The sequence below is a fragment of the Anomaloglossus baeobatrachus genome, chromosome 2 (assembly GCF_048569485.1).
Source record: "Anomaloglossus baeobatrachus isolate aAnoBae1 chromosome 2, aAnoBae1.hap1, whole genome shotgun sequence".
Taxonomy (NCBI): Eukaryota; Metazoa; Chordata; class Amphibia; order Anura; family Aromobatidae; genus Anomaloglossus; species Anomaloglossus baeobatrachus.
Window position 1 is genome coordinate 668,389,673 of NC_134354.1, and position 16,979 is coordinate 668,406,651.

Here is a 16,979-nt window from a genome sequence, read left to right on the forward strand (position 1 = left end):
TGCGCACGGTGGTCGGGCGGCAGCTGCGCACGGTGGTCGGGCGGCAGCTGCGCACGGTGGTCGGGCGGCAGCTGCGCACGGTGGTCGGGCGGCAGCGAGTTCATTGTAGATTGTAGGCATTTCTGAACAGGTGCGTTTTCAGGTTCCGTTTCATTCCCTGCCTTTGTCCGAGAAGGGGGGGTCTGTGGGGGTCTGTGAGTAATTTCTGTCCAAGTAATGCAGGCAAAGACGATACACTGTGTCCACATCAGAACCTAAGAGAGGGTTAACGTGACAAAGCTGCACGGAGGTCGTATGTGTCAAAGCCATTCCAGGACCATCCATCCAGTCGGTTGGAGCCATCTGAGGACCATCCATCCAACAGACGGTTGAAGCCATTCAAGGACAAGCATCACATACTGGTGAGAAATGGATTTTATTCATGATTATTTTAGTAACTGTCATGTAGAGTATTCTTTTGATCATACACATAGTGACGCACAGTTATGGTCAAATCTGTACCGGCAATGTGAACTTGAAAATACTAAGCTAGATAAAAAGTTTTTTATTGTGAATCGGTTACAGAAAAAGATACAGAATGTATTGGGTATGGTATACACTTACAACTCCATGGTGGGTGGGGCACAGCCATATGCACGCACTATCTGTATGGTGACTGACACACCCATAACAACAGGCACGCCCAATACAACAGACACACACGTCACAGATTCAGAAACAACAGATTGTCCAAATTGTTCGATATTAGCAGAACATATCGAACATCTGGAGGATCAGTTGGAAACAAGAGCAGATTTAATATCAAAACTACGGAAAGATATTAAATATGTATCTGTTAATACGAGACAGAACAAGACAGAAGCTTCAGGTTCAGACATCCCGGACAGGCTGAATACGGCCGAGGACGAGACTCTGAATGAGGAGGAACTTCGAAAAAAGAAGTTACATGATAAGGCCGCCCGTCTTAACATTAAAATCCATGACCAATTAATGAAAATCATTAAGGACATACCGAAATATGATGATAAAATGGACGCCTTCCATAATGCGGACATTTTTGAGTCACATTCCGATAAATATAATCTAACAAATGAACAGAGAAACAAGATTTATAGGGTATGGCTTCCCTCCCACATGGCAAAAAGGTTACAAGCAACACCTAGGACTGACGAACACAATGACCTGATCCATGACACAAAGGAAGATAGGCTGAGACAGTTGATTCTCTTTACCACAGGAGAGTCTACCCCAACAGTCGAATTGTTAGAAAACCTTAAGACACACATACAGGAGGATCCGTTTGTCTTCCTAGTCAAATTCGAGCAAGGATATCGTTTGATAATGGAAATCGGATCTGATCAAGAACCGCCTTCCATGATCAAGGCCTTTGTTAAAAAGTTTAAATATTTGGACCCTGCTTCATTCGAAATAGCTTCTAGAATGGAAAGTCTACAAGAGGTCACGTCATTTATTGATAGAATACGTAGACGAATGAAGCAAAATCAGGTAAAATCAAAAATAGCCATGATAGAAGGGAACACTGACACATTAGTATCCCAGGAAAAACAGATCAAAAACAACAAAAGACCGGTGTTGAATTCTAAAAACAAGAATTCAGGGGGGGGTAACAGGAAAAGCACAATTCATTGCTTTTTTTGCGGCCTACCCGGACACCTGAAGTGGGAATGCAAGAAATTCCTGAGGGCGGGAGTTGAGGAAAGGCTGGGTAAGGAAAATGGACTGATGCCAAACACATCCAGTGCACCTCCCCCATCTTCAGCACCCCCACCTTCATACACGCCCACTCGTACTGACAACAGAAATAACCAATCACCATACACGCCCACTCATACTGACAACAGAAATAACCAATCACCATATGCACCTCTGACCAGACAGATAAGGGAAATGTCCATACAGGGATTGGATGGAAGGGGCAAGACACCTGCTGCTCTTCTCCCTTCTCCATCATCCTGACTGGCAAAGCCGGTCCCCAGGCTGCATCCACTGGAATTCGTCACTCGAGTTTCAATGGATAGCTGTGGTCGACCATTTTTAAAGGTAAATCTTGAAGGTCAGGAAGTAACATTTCTCCTTGATACAGGTGCGCAATTGAGTGTCACAAATGTTGATTTACATTTAAAGCCAGATTCCCCTGTATGCACAATTGTTGGTTTCAGTGGTAAAAATGGAACAAAGGTGACTTTAGCGCAGGATGTTTCTTTGGAAATACCTGGTTTTTTGAAAACGAAAATGGATATTTGGTGTTGTCAGGATACTGAGAATATAATTGGCACTGATTTTATGGAAAAGCATGGCTGGATTATTGATTTGGGTAACAAAACAGTATGGAAAGATTCTAGCGGTTGTAAGGCGGTAGTTATTGATCCAGATGAATATAGTCATGTCGGGACCATTTGTTTGACCGATGTAGTGTCAGCAGATCATTTGTGGCCTGAAACTGGGGGTGATGAAGTATTGACTGAGTTAGTACAGCGGTTTCCTTCTTTATGGGCTCAGTACAGGAATGAGGTTGGAACAATGAAGGATGTAATTGTCAAAATTGAAGGCCGAGACCCACCTCCTCAGCGTCAGTATAAGTTGCCTCCGGAGTCAGTTGCTCCGATGTCGAAGATTATACAGGAATTGTTGGCTCAAGGTGTAATACGAAAGGCAAATTCGGTTTGTAACAATCCATTGTGGTGTGTTCTGAAAAGCGATGGTAGCTATAGGATGTTGTTGGACTTGAGGATGTTCAATAAGTGTACTCCTAATGTAGCACCGATTGTAGCTGATACACATGACATGATGTCGAGATTGGATGCTAAGGCAAGGTATTTCTCAGTATTGGATATCAGTAATGGTTTTTTCAGTATACCGATTGAGCAAAGTTGCCAATATCGATTTGCATTCAACCACCTCGATCAGCAATATGTATGCTGTAGGCTTCCTCAGGGGGCTAGTATGTCGCCAAGCATTTTTCATCAGGCGCTGGCGAACGTTTTGTCGAAATTTTCTCGTCCGGAATGTTTATTGCAATATGTGTACGATATCTTGTTGAGTACGGAGGATGAGAATTTGCATATTTCTCTACTTGCAGAATTGTTTGAGCTGCTGCATGATGCAGGTTTAAAACTGAATACCAAAAAGGTCAAGCTGATGCAGACTGAGGTCAGGTTTTTAGGAGTTCTGCTAAGTCCAGGTACACGGCGACCCCTACAGGACAGAATAGAGGCAATTGCATCTCTTCCAATTCCAACATCACACAAGGCACTAAGACATTTTTTAGGGCTTGTAAATTACTCAAGGGATTTCATTGAAAATTTTGCTGACAAAGCCAGACCTTTGTATGATCTTTTAAAAGGTGACAATGATGATTATTTTGGTCCCTGGAGTGTTGAACAGGAAAAAGCCTTCACACAATTGAAACATGATCTACAACACGCACCTGCGTTAAGTATGGTGGAAAAGAACGCACCTTTTGCGCTTCAAGCACACACTTCAGAGACAAGTATCTCTGTGGTTTTGCTGCAGCTGCAAGGGGGGGAATGGAGAATCTTGGGGTACTTCTCTAAGCTTCTCTCACCTGTTGAGAGGGGGTTTGAGGTGTGCGCAAGACACCTGGTGGGAGTGTATTTTGCGATAAAAATCACTCAACACATCATCGGGTTCCAAAAGGTTATTCTCCAAACGCCACATTCCACACTGAAACTTCTCTTTGAGAAAAACATCCCAGGTGTGTCAAATCAGAGATTTGCCCATTGGTTGCTCTCATTGTCTCCAAATCAAATTGAGGTAGATTATAAGGCCAAGTATGTTCTTCCTCAATTGATGCAGTATGAAGGACAAACCCATGATTGCATAGAAACGTTCCATGAACCAAGTCCATCTCTCTTCAGACGACAGTCGGAAGACGCAGATGAACCTGTGTTTGTAGACGGTTCTAGATTTTTTCTGGAAGGACACTATCACACAGGATATGGAATTTTCTATTCCAAGCGAGGACAAGTGGTAAAACACAAGTTACCGAGTCATTTCTCAGCTCAAAGGGCAGAGATAGAAGCGGTAAGAATGGTCCTACAGCTGAATGAAGCTGATGATCAAACTCCAATGGTAATCTACAGTGATAGCTCCTATGTTGTCAGATCCCTAACCGATTACCTGCCTGTTTGGGAAAGGAGAGGCTACGTGGACTCGTCCAACAAAGCCTTGCTGCACCGCGAAACTCTAGAATCAATTTTTGAGATGGCATCTAGGGCCCCAAATAGATTTGCTATAGTGAAAGTCGCTGCACATCAAAGATCTGATGATGAGTTATCTGTAGGAAATGCAACCGCAGATGCTCTAGCCAAAGAAGCTGCCCTGACAGGAGAGGAAGTGTTTGACTCTGAACCCTCTGAGAATTCAGCGGTTCAGAGAGCAGACACGTACATACCTTCATTTGCAGAGGAACAGAGAAAAGATCCTTCTCTTGTTATTTTTCTGGATGATCCAAAACCTCCTTTCATCTGTGAAAATGGGGTTTTGTGTCACAGTTCAAATGAAGAATTGCGTCCAGTTGTACCAAAACATCTACAGGTAGAATTCACTCGATACAACCATGAGAGTTTAGGTCACTTGGGACAACAGAAATTGTTAGTCATTCTCAAGGAGAAATTTTATTGGGAAAAAATGGACGAAACAGTTCAAAGTGTTGTACTATCATGTCTCATTTGTGCCCAAATAAATCCAAGACCTAAAGGACAGAAGCCACCACTTCTACGGATCGCACCTGCAGATGGTCCATGGTCTACACTGCAGATAGACTATATTGGTCCTTTACCCTCAGGTAAACATGGTCTCAGGTATGCATTGATTGTGGTAGATGTGTTCTCAAAATGGGTAGAAATATTACCTGTTAGGAAAGATGATGCTTTGTCCACAGCAAGGGAATTGGTACAACATGTCTTTTGTACTTGGGGGATCCCAAGGATGATTACCTCCGATCGAGGTAGCCACTTCACAGGTAAAATCATGCAAACTGCTTGTGCTATTCTAGGGGCGCGGCAGCAATTTCATGTCCCCTATCATCCACAATCTGCGGGAATTGTGGAAAGAATGAATAGGACAATCAAGTCCAGAATTGCAAAGATGCTTTTGGACAAAGGTAACACTTGGGTTGACAAGGTTCCTTTCATACTGATGAGTATAAGAGGTTCAATCTCTTCTACAACTCAATTCACTCCGTTTGAGTTGATGACGGGAAGAAAAATGCCATTGGGGTTTCCACATGAGCCATTTTTATCCACTCCACAAAAAGATGCTATCTCAAGGTCCCAATGGTTGAGATCGCTGCAGGAGAACCTGAAAGCGATTCTGCCATATGCGGCATCAAGAATGCAGAAAATGGAGCCACCCTATGAGTCCAAATTCAAGAAAGGTGCTCTAGTGATGATCAAAACCTTTCGCAAGAGTGGACCATGGGAGTGTAATTGGGAAGGTCCTTTTGAAGTCCTTGAGACTATGGGACAAGTCATGATTCTTGTGCACCAAGTGTCAAATGTGGTAAAAAAGACCCGGAAAACACAAAAAGTGTGGGTTCACGTTGACCAGTGCAAAATATTTGTGACAAAATAATGATACTGCATTTCTTTCCAGGAAGAAATGGATTCCTATACGAACTGGAATAAAGAACCTAAAGACTGTGAAGGAAAGATGACATCAAGCCTTCTGGAGAAAGAACATCTTCCCAAGCTCAAGACCAGCTTCTACGTGATGGGATCTACGTTCCTGCTGCTTTGCTTTATTTTCGTCATTGTTTACATGTTACATCAAGGAACAATCGTCAATGATGTGAATGAACAGACTAGAGAGATTCAACATTCTCGAAGACCAAGAGGATCAGATACACGGAACTTACTGACAGAGAACATCACGGACGATTCTGTGGAGATAACAGGAAATATCTGCATGGGATATGGAACAAAATGTTGCATTGAATTACATTTCATACACGACACAGACATAATATTACATGCTATTGCAGGACCTAAAACTAGATTCACACAATTACAAGGAGAATATGTACACAATAATAAAACGAGTACATGGGAATGTTCTCCTACAGATGTACTATACTGGAACATAGAGATCAGAGGTGATGAACCTGCTGTATGGTCCGGTGATATTACAAATGACATGATTGCAAAGGGAAAGTTTGGAAGATCCAAAACAGAAATTTTGTTAAAAACTCAGGTTTTTGGGAAAATTCTGGATCCTTCTTTACTCTCCATCACAGAAGGAGATAAAGATTGGGTCAAAACATGGAATTTCCAGATAACACGGGAACCTGTGCAAGTTCAGGTATCTGTAGTGTTTACCGCTACTAACACTATAGTTCCGGAAATAAGGGTTTCACCACAGACAGTACATAATAAAGTAAATACATTACCCATAATGTTAAAATGTAACCCAAGGTTGAAATTGCCTTCTGAGTCTTTGTTGACATGGACCAAAAATTCAGCATTTTTGGGAAGTTTTTTAAACAGTCCAACTAATGTCATTCACAGAGGTCAGATTGGTAATATCAGGTGGATGGATGATACGTTCATTTTTTCCATAGAGAATCCATCTTCCAGGGACTCTGGAATTTACCAGTGTTGCGTTGAAACAAAGACACATTACAGACATTGTAAAGACGTTAGTGTGAATATTTGGTCAGCAGCAGATAGTGCATGCACAGACACGAGGTTCATGCCGTCTACTCCTTTCCAAATTAATCAATTTCAGTCCAAGTCCTTATTAAGGGATGGAGAATTTATGACAATGGTGTGGACTTTCAATATGTCTCATTGGAAGATCTCTACCAGGTTTCCTCAGTGTCAATCACATCTCATAAACATGGAGATGGGGATAGAACAGTGGTTTGGGAAAAGAACTACTCAGACTAGGAGTAAGAGAGGAGTGTTAGAAGGAATTCTGGGAGGAATTGGGACAGTGGGAAGTCTGACTAATGCCATGAATATACAGACACTTAAGTCAGATTTGGATAATATTGGTTTTATTGGAGGAAAAGGTGTAAAGGTTCAGAAGAGTCTGAATCAACTTCTTGAAAAGATGGTAATGAATACAGCTGCTGTACTAGGCTCTACCGTGTCACATCTACAGGATGCTACATTAGCTCTCGTGGAAAGCACACACGAAACACAAGTAGCTAAAGCGTGCCTGGAGATACAGGTAGAGTACTCTTCTAATTTGAAGCTGATTGCACAAGCTTTACAGAGTGGAATTACTCCACTGGGAATACTGCGAAATTTACCTGTAGAGTATGATTTTGCATTGAATCATACGGATTTGTGGGTAAATAAGTGGTTAGGATGTGAACGAAACATTTGTGTTGGCACATCGCTAATCCCGGTGATTGGAAGAGAAGGAACTATTGTTCCTGTTACAGTTTTGGGTATACCTGTGAGCAACACACAACAAGTGTTCTATCAACTGCAGTACACAGATTTTGCATTTGATGGAGTGAACACTGAACAAGTAGACATTTCTTCATGTTTGCATTTTGTTTCTAAGGTGATGTGTTTACCTGGACAGGATAAGGTGATTTATCATTCATGTTTTCATAATCATTCTTCTTGTCATGCGAGAATAGAGACTGTACAGACATTACATGATCTGGTGACTCCAGTAAGTCCAACTAAGATATGTTTTCAGGTCATGTCTGAGACAGAGAAGGTTTCTGTTTACTATTCTACTTGTGTACATAAGGAAAACCTACCTATGGGTTTGTATTGTATAGAAGGAGATGTGAGATCTCTTTCAAAGAAGGAAGGAAGTTTTAATATCACTTCTATAGGAAAGAGAAACTTAACGGCATTTCCCATACAATTCAATTTATCACAGATAAATGATTTTCCTTGGGATATGTGGACAAGTGAAATAAAGAAAGACAAGGGTTTGTTAGATTTATTAACGAAACAGTTAAAGGAAGCAGAAATTATATTCAGGCATGAACAAGGTGAATTAAGTGATATTGAACACGAATGGAATGGAATGTCAGGTAGAACTTGGTGGAAGAGTTTTAGTACATCTGTACATTCCTGGTCTCAGTCATCTTTTCAGTCAGCGGTTGGTAATGTTTTATTTAATCCCATCATAATCATATTTTTATTAGTTTTGATGTGTATTATATATCAAGTTTTTGTGATGTGTAGAATTCAGAAGATATATAGGAACATAAAAATAGAAATGAAAAAGGAAGATAACATTCTTAGAGGAATGTTAAATCGCAAGATGACTTTTTGACAGAAAGTTGCAGATTGGTTTATCAAGTCAAATATTGGTCTAGAATTTCCAACAAGAATGTATGTGATACGAATGATGACACGATTGAGTTAGGGTTTCCCGGGGTTCATCAAACTTCCATATAAGGGGGGACTGTAAAATAGTGAGTTTATGGAGATTGATTCATAGACTGGATTACATATATTCATAAATATATGTATATTTCGCCCATCCCTTTAAGGATGCCTGTGTGTTGGAAAATGCTAAACCAAGAGTTTGAGATGGTAAGAACCAAGCTCATCTGTTAGTCGTCCATCAAAGCCATCTGACATTGTTTGTCAAAGTTGTCAAAGTAGTGCTATATATTGTTTAGAATGTTGGGCTAAGAACTGAAATAGCTATGAGAAACGTTTTACTGTAAGTTACTGTTACACTGAGGTCAAAGCTCAGCGAGCTTCAAAGGAATTATAAATAAGACTGAAGTAGGTTTTGTTACAGGTCTCTAGTGCGCAAGTACACTTATTTCGCGGGTAAAATGTACCACGTGACATGATGTAATGCTTAACCTAAAATAAGGATAGTTAGTTTTTGTGTTACCATGTAAAGAGATAAGGACAATCCAGAGGAGGGGTTTTGGGTTATAAAAGAAGCCCACACTTCAAAGGTTTGGGAGAAGGAGGGAGAGGCAGAAGGTGACAGGAGAAAGACGGACCCATCCGACCAGACCATCTACAGACCATCCCGAGACGACTTACACAATACAGCGATGTAAGAGATATGAACTGTTATTTTTTTTCTATCTGTCTCCATCTATTAACTCAAGCCAAGATAGTTATTTTTCTCTAATGACTGTAACCCTCCAACTCTTATCTGAATAAATTCATAATATGTTTTTGACCTATCTTCGCTCCAATCATTATATACTGGCTATGCAGTTGTCGCCGTAAACCCATTATTTAACAGACCCACACGAGGTTGAGGAGGCAGAAGCAGTGGAGGAACTTGTACATACAGATGAAGGATTGACACACAAGTCGTGTGGACGGCAAGACTTGTACAGCAAACCCTTCTCCATCTCTCACCATAGTTACCCAGTGCCCAGTCAGCAACATGTAACTCTCCTGTCCATGCTTACTGGTCCAAGTATCTGTGGTGAAATGCACCCTGTCACACACAGAGCTTCTGAAGGAATCGGTGAGGTTGTGTGCGACCTGCTGTGGTAGCGCGGGCACGCCTTTTTTGGAGAAGTAGTGACGACTGGCCATCGGCTCTTGGGGCACTGCAATGGCATAAGGTCTCGAAAATCCTTGATCTCAAAAGGGTGTAAAGGCAGCCGTTCTGTTGCCAACAAGTTGCAGATGATGAAACTCAACCTCTTAGGCATGTCATGCCCTTCGAAAATCATGTAAAACACAGCGAGGGGACTCCAACCACAGTCTCTCTCGTTGCCACTAATTGGGCCACACACACCCCACTTGACTGACATCAGTTGACCCCCCTTTTGAAAAAGAAAAAGATACTTTGCATGAAGCACTCTCAAAAATACGCGTGCCTTTCCCGTCCCCTGGCTGACCCAGGGGAAGAAAAGTCCTCTGAGAGCCATGACTTGTTCATCTTGGTTCTTTTAGAAACACAGCGAGGGGACTCCAACCACAGTCTCCCTCGTTGCCACTAATTGGGCCACACACACCCCACTTGACTGGCATCACTTGACCCCCCTATTCAAAATGAAAAAGATGCTTTGCATGAAGCACTCTCAAAAATACGCGTGCCTTTCGCCTCCCCTGGCTGACCCAGGGGAAGAAAAGTCCTCTGAGAGCCATGACTTGTTCATCTTGGTTCTTTTAGAAACACAGTGAGGGGACTCCAACCACAGTCTCCCTCATTGCCACTAATTGGGCCAAACACACCCCACTTGACTGGCATCAGAAAAAACGAAAGAAAAGGGCAAACAAAGTCCAATATATATATAAAAAAATATTTATTTATGACAATTTAATCCGAACAATAATTCATTCAGGAGCAGCGAATGAGGGCACAAAATAGAATTTAGTGGTGAACAATAGTCAAAAACCTGCAGAAATCGCACCTATCATTAAGAATAAAAAGAAGGATACAGCATAGAGACTAATATACACATATATAGCTGTAGTGACAGTATCATATAGCATTACACATGAGAGATAAGCCATATACCAAAACAATTGATAGTGGCCACACACATATGAAATACGATGTTATCACAATTAGAAGTTACATATATATCCCCTATGCATTTAGGCCGCTGAACAATAACAGGGAACCCAATAAGGACTCACCCAAAAAGTAAGCCAAGTACCCGCAACCACACACATACGCGGCATACAGTGCAACTCCTAATGGGAAGGTCAAATCCTTCATAAACTAAGCAGCCGTACAGCTAAATAATAGAAGGGAGCCCAATCAGGACTCACCCACTAGTTAGTCCTTACTAATATGGTAGGTAGTCAAAGAATAACACCCATACGTAATATGATGTTATCCCAATTGGAAGTTGCATACATAACTCCCATGTATTTAAGTCACTGAGCGATAATAGGGAGCCAAATAAGGACTCACCCAAAAATAGACCAAGTACCAACAATATATTTAATTATGGCAACCATACATACACGTGGCATATAGTGCAACTCACAATGGGAAACACACATATAAGCCTCGTGTGCTAAGCAGCCAACCAGTGGTAAAGAGCCCAGTAAAGACTAATCCATGAAAAGTAGAACATAGACTAACAATGAAAACCGCATATATAGCGTTACACTGAATATAAAGTGCACATATATCCCTCGTATCCTTCATAAACTAAACAGCAGAGCAGCTGAATAATAGTAGGGAGCCCAATCAGGACTCACCCACTAGTACGTCCTTACTGATATGGTGGATAATCCAGAAAATAACATAGCAATGAACATACCAGGGCAGCTGACCAGACACGTGGCAGGATTGCTGCAGGAGACAGCCCGACGGCCGTTTCGGAAACCTTCGTCACGGGGCAGTCACTGCCGTCAAACGGCCGTCGGGCTGTCTCCTGCAGCAATCCTGCCACGTGTCTGGTCAGCTGCCCTGGTATGTTCATTGCTATGTTATTTTCTGGATTATCCACCATATCAGTAAGGACGTACTAGTGGGTGAGTCCTGATTGGGCTCCCTACTATTATTCAGCTGCTCTGCTGTTTAGTTTATGAAGGATACGAGGGATATATGTGCACTTTATATTCAGTGTAACGCTATATATGCGGTTTTCATTGTTAGTCTATGTTCTACTTTTCATGGATTAGTCTTTACTGGGCTCTTTACCACTGGTTGGCTGCTTAGCACACGAGGCTTATATGTGTGTTTCCCATTGTGAGTTGCACTATATGCCACGTGTATGTATGGTTGCCATAATTAAATATATTGTTGGTACTTGGTCTATTTTTGGGTGAGTCCTTATTTGGCTCCCTATTATCGCTCAGTGACTTAAATACATGGGAGTTATGTATGCAACTTCCAATTGGGATAACATCATATTACGTATGGGTGTTATTCTTTGACTACCTACCATATTAGTAAGGACTAACTAGTGGGTGAGTCCTGATTGGGCTCCCTTCTATTATTTAGCTGTACGGCTGCTTAGTTTATGAAGGATTTGACCTTCCCATTAGGAGTTGCACTGTATGCCGCGTATGTGTGTGGTTGCGGGTACTTGGCTTACTTTTTGGGTGAGTCCTTATTGGGTTCCCTGTTATTGTTCAGCGGCCTAAATGCATAGGGGATATATATGTAACTTCTAATTGTGATAACATCGTATTTCATATGTGTGTGGCCACTATCAATTGTTTTGGTATATGGCTTATCTCTCATGTGTAATGCTATATGATACTGTCACTACAGCTATATATGTGTATATTAGTCTCTATGCTGTATCCTTCTTTTTATTCTTAATGATAGGTGCGATTTCTGCAGGTTTTTGACTATTGTTCACCACTAAATTCTATTTTGTGCCCTCATTCGCTGCTCCTGAATGAATTATTGTTCGGATTAAATTGTCATAAATAAATATTTTTTTATATATATATTGGACTTTGTTCGCCCTTTTCTTTCGTTTTTTCTTGTGTTCTCTAGCGAATGTCCAGCAATTATTTATTTAATCCATGTTTATCATAATGGTATATATGTAACTATGCACTTTTCACTTAACTCATTGACTGGCATCAGTTGACCCCCCTTTTGAAAAAGAAAAAGATGCTTTGCATGAAACACTCTCAAAAATACGCGTGCCTTTCCCGTCCCCTGGCTGACCCAGGGGAAGAAAAGTCCTCTGAGAGCCATGACTTGTTCATCTTGGTTCTTTTAGAAACACAGCGAGGGGACTCCAACCACAGTCTCCCTCATTGCCACTAATTGGGCCACACACACCCCACTTGACTGGCATCAGTTGACCCCCCTTTTGAAAAAGAAAAAGATGCTTTGCATGAAGCACTCTCAAAAATACGCGTGCCTTTCCCATCCCTTGGCTGACCCAGGGGAAGAAAAGTCCTCTGAGAGCCATGTCCACATTGTCAGTGGACAGACACGTGTGCTTATCTGCCAGCAGACCCCCAGCAGCACTGAAGACAGGTTCAGAGAGAACGCTGGCTGCAGGACACGACATGATCCCCAAGGCGTATGTGGCAATCTCAGGCAATTTATCCAGATTGGAAGCCTAAAATGAGCAGGGCTCAAGTTGCACAGTAATGGCATCGATGTTTCCTTGCATATACTCATATATCTGTGTGTCCTCCTCTTTTTCCTTGTCCAGCTCTTTTGTTTTCGCATGAGTATATGTCCTTGTCACTTTCCCATGTGTTTGTGTTGTGTTGTGAGTTGTTTGTCACCTTTTGGACACCTTTGAGGGTGTTTTCTAGGTGTTTTTATGTGTTTGTGAATGCCTGCCATTGTTTCCTATGCAGTTCGAGTTCGGTTCGTCGAACGTTCGACGAACCGAAGTCGAACGGGAGCTCCGTTCGGCGAACCGACCTCGAGCCGAACCGCGACCGGTTCGCTCATCTCTAGTTGGGAGTAACAAGAACTGGCGTCTCAGATAGTACCCCCTTTAACGTCACAAAAGCTTCCTCTAGCTAATCACTCCAGTGGACCTTCACAGACTTTTTTCCCTTTAAACAGTCGGTTAATGGGGCTGACAGCGTAGCGAATTTAGGGATGAACCGCCTATAATACCCCACTAACCCCAAAAACTCTCTCACTTGCTTGGTTATGAGGGACCGGGGCCAGTTCTGAATGGCCTCTACTTTGTTAATTTGCGGTTTCAGGACCCCTCTCCCAATGACATACCCCAGGTACCTGGCCACCTTTAACCCTATGGAGCACTTCTTTGGGTTGACTGTCAACCCAGCCTGTCGGAGGGAGTCTACCACTGCCTGCACCTTCGGTAAGTGACTTTCACAATCCTCACTGTATATCACAATGTCGTCGAGATAGGCCGCCGCAAATCGCTGATGAGGACAAAGGACTATGTCCATCATGCTCTGGAATGTCGCCGGTGCGCCATCCAAACCAAAGGGTAACATTTTCTCTTTAGCCGCATCTGTCAGGGGAACCTGCCAATACCCCTTGGTGAGATCCAGTGTGGAAAAGTACCGAGCCTGCCCAAACAGTTTGATTAACTCGTTAACCCGAGGCATGGGGTAAGCGTCAAATCTGGATACCTCATTCAGTTTACAGAAATCATTACACAATCTTATTGACCCATTAGGCTTCGGTATGAGAATTATTGGACTTGCCCACTCACTCCGAGATTCCTGAATGACCCCCGACTGTAGCATATATTTAACCATGTCCGAGATGGCTTGTCGCCGAGCCTCAGGCACCCGATAGGGTCTCAGTCGGACTTTGGCCTGGAGCTCTGTGACAATGTCATGGTAGATGATTGAGGTACGATCAGGGAGTTCGGAAAACACATCCGTATTCCAACTAACAAACTCCCGAACTTCCTGAGCCTGTTTAGGCGACAGGGTATCCGCTGTCTTCACTGTCGTAGAGGCTCCCTCCGATACCCTCAAAGATGATGGAGCAGTCTCCACAGGGAATGCTGGCAGCGGATTATCCCCATCAGTGAGATCCCTATCCTTCCATAGTTTTAGAAGGTTCACATGGTATACCTGCTCAGGTTTTCTCCGTCCAGGTTGATTTACCTTGTAGTTCACTGGTCCTACTTTTTCTATAACCTCATAGGGACCCTGCCATTTGGCGAGAAACTTGTTTTCTAGTGTGGGTACTAGAACCAATATCTGCTCCCCTGGACTAAAGGTCCTGACCCGTGCATCTTGATTATAGACTCGACCTTGAGACTGCTGTGCTGCCTTCATGTGTTCCCGGACCAGTGGAAGGACTGTTTCCATTCTCTCCTGCATTTTTGTAATATGCTTGATAACACTTTTGTGTGTAGTGGGCTGCTGTTCCCATGCCTCCTTGGCGATGTCCAGCAAGCCCCTGGGATGTCTGCCATACAAAAGTTCGAAGGGTGAAAACACTGTGGAGGTCTGTGGCACCTCACGCACTGAGAAAAATAGATAAGGCAGTAAAAGATCCCAGTCTTTCCCATCTTGAGACACAGCTTTCTTTAGCATATTTTGAGGGTTTTATTGAACCTTTCTACTAGGCCATCTGTTTGGGGATGATACACGGAGGTGCACAACTGCTTTATACTTAGTACACTTCATAATCTTGGACATAAACAGAGTCCCCTGATCTGTCAAAAATCTCTTTTGGAATTCCCACCCGAGAAAATATGTTCATCAATTCTTTGGCAAGGAGTTTGGTGGAAGTATGTTGCAGGGGTACTGCTTTCGGCTACCGAGTTGCATAACCAACGATCACCAGTATGTGTTGGTGTCCACAGGCAGACTTGTTCACGGGATCGACGAGATCCATAGCCACTCGTTCGAAAGGTACCTCTATAATTGGCAGAGGCACCAGTGGACTCAGGAAGTGTGGCTGGGGACTGGTCACCTGACAGACGGGACAGGAATTATAGTATTGTTTTACCTCCTCAAAAATGCCTATCCGGAAAAAATGCTGCAGGATCCTATCTAGGGTTTTCTTGTGACCTAGGTGTCCCCCCAACACATGTGTATGAGCTACGTCCATTACCAACCTACGGTGTGCCCTTGGTACCAACAATTGCTCAACCGTTTCTTCCTGTATTCGGGTTACCCGGTATAATAAATTTTGTGTCATCTCGAATCGTGGCAACACTGTATGTCCCCCAGGACTCTGTGGCTCCCCATTAATAAACAGTATGTTCTCTCTTGCATAAGCCAGTGTGGGATCTCTGAGTTGCACTGTACCGAAATTCTCACCCGAAATACAGTGCCTTGCAAAAGTATTTGGCCCCTTTAAATTTTTCAACCTTTTCCCACATTAAAGGCTTCAAACATAAAGATAAAAAATGTAATGTTTTGGTGAAGAATCAACAACAAGTGGGACACAATTGTGAAGTTGAACAAAATTTATTGCTTATTTTAAACTTTTTTAAAAAATAAATAACAGAAAAGTGGGGCATGCAATATTATTTGGCCCCTTTAAGTTAATACTTTGTAGCGCCACCTTTTGCTGCGATTACAGCTGCAAGTCGCTTGGGGTATGTCTATCAGTTTTGCACATCGAGAAACTGAAATTTTTGCCCATTCTTCCTTTGCAAACAGCTGGAGCTGAGTGAGGTTGGATGGAGGCGTTTGTGAACAGCAGTTTTCAGCTCTTTCCACAGATTCTCGATTGGATTCAGGTCTGGACTTTGACTCGGCCATTCTAAAGGCGGCATTACACGCTACGATTTATCTAACGATATGTCGTCGGGGTCACGGATTCCGTGACGCACTTCTGTCATCGTTAGCGACGCCGTTGCGTGTGACACCTACGTGCGACTCCGAACGATCGCAAATAGGTTGAAAATCGTTGATCGTTGACACGTCGTTCACTTTCAAAATATCGTTCATCGTTTGGAACGCAGCAGACATATTGTTATATTTGACACCCTGCAAACGACGAACAACAGCTACACGACCGCCTTGGGCAAACAGTATATCGCTGAACGATTTTGTGTCGCTTGTAAGATCGTTAAGTGTGACTGCTAATAAACAACTTATGTGCGATCTCGGCAAATCGTAACTACGATCTGGGCATGTCATCGCTAATGAGATCGTCAGATAAATCGTAGAGTGTAAAGCGGCCTTAACAACTGTATACATTTATTTGTGAACCATTCCATTGTAGATTTTGCTTTATCTTTGGGATCATTGTCTTGTTGGAAGACAAATCTCCATCCCAGTCTCAGGTCTTTTGCAGACTCCAACAGGTTTTCTTCAAGAATGGTTCTGTATTTGGCTCCATCCATTTTCCCATCAATTTTAACCATCTTCCCTGTCCCTGCTGAAGAAAAGCAGGCCCAAACCATGATGCTGCCACCACCATGTTTGACAGTGGGGATGGTGTATTCAAGGTGATGAGCTGTGTTGCTTTTACGCCAAACATATCGTTTAGCATTGTGCCCAAATAGTTTGACTTTGGTTTCATCTGACCAGAGCAGCTTCTTCCGCATGTTTGGTGTGTCTCCCAGGTGGCTTGTGGCAAACTTTAATCGACACTTTTTATGAATATCTTTGAGAAATGGCTTTCTCCTTGCCACTCTTCAA

General features: G+C 42.7%; 1 protein-coding gene across 1 annotated transcript; it reads left to right on the forward strand.

The window, feature by feature from the left end:
- The first annotated feature begins 345 nt into the window (after window positions 1-345).
- On the forward strand, window positions 346-9,123 carry LOC142290522 (uncharacterized). Its single transcript, XM_075334480.1, has 2 exons — window positions 346-401; window positions 5,638-9,123. Exon 2 carries the CDS (start codon window positions 5,644-5,646, stop codon window positions 8,287-8,289), a length of 2,646 nt encoding a protein of 881 aa, XP_075190595.1. The 5' UTR covers window positions 346-401; window positions 5,638-5,643; the 3' UTR covers window positions 8,290-9,123.
- Window positions 9,124-16,979: the final 7,856 nt, after the last annotated feature.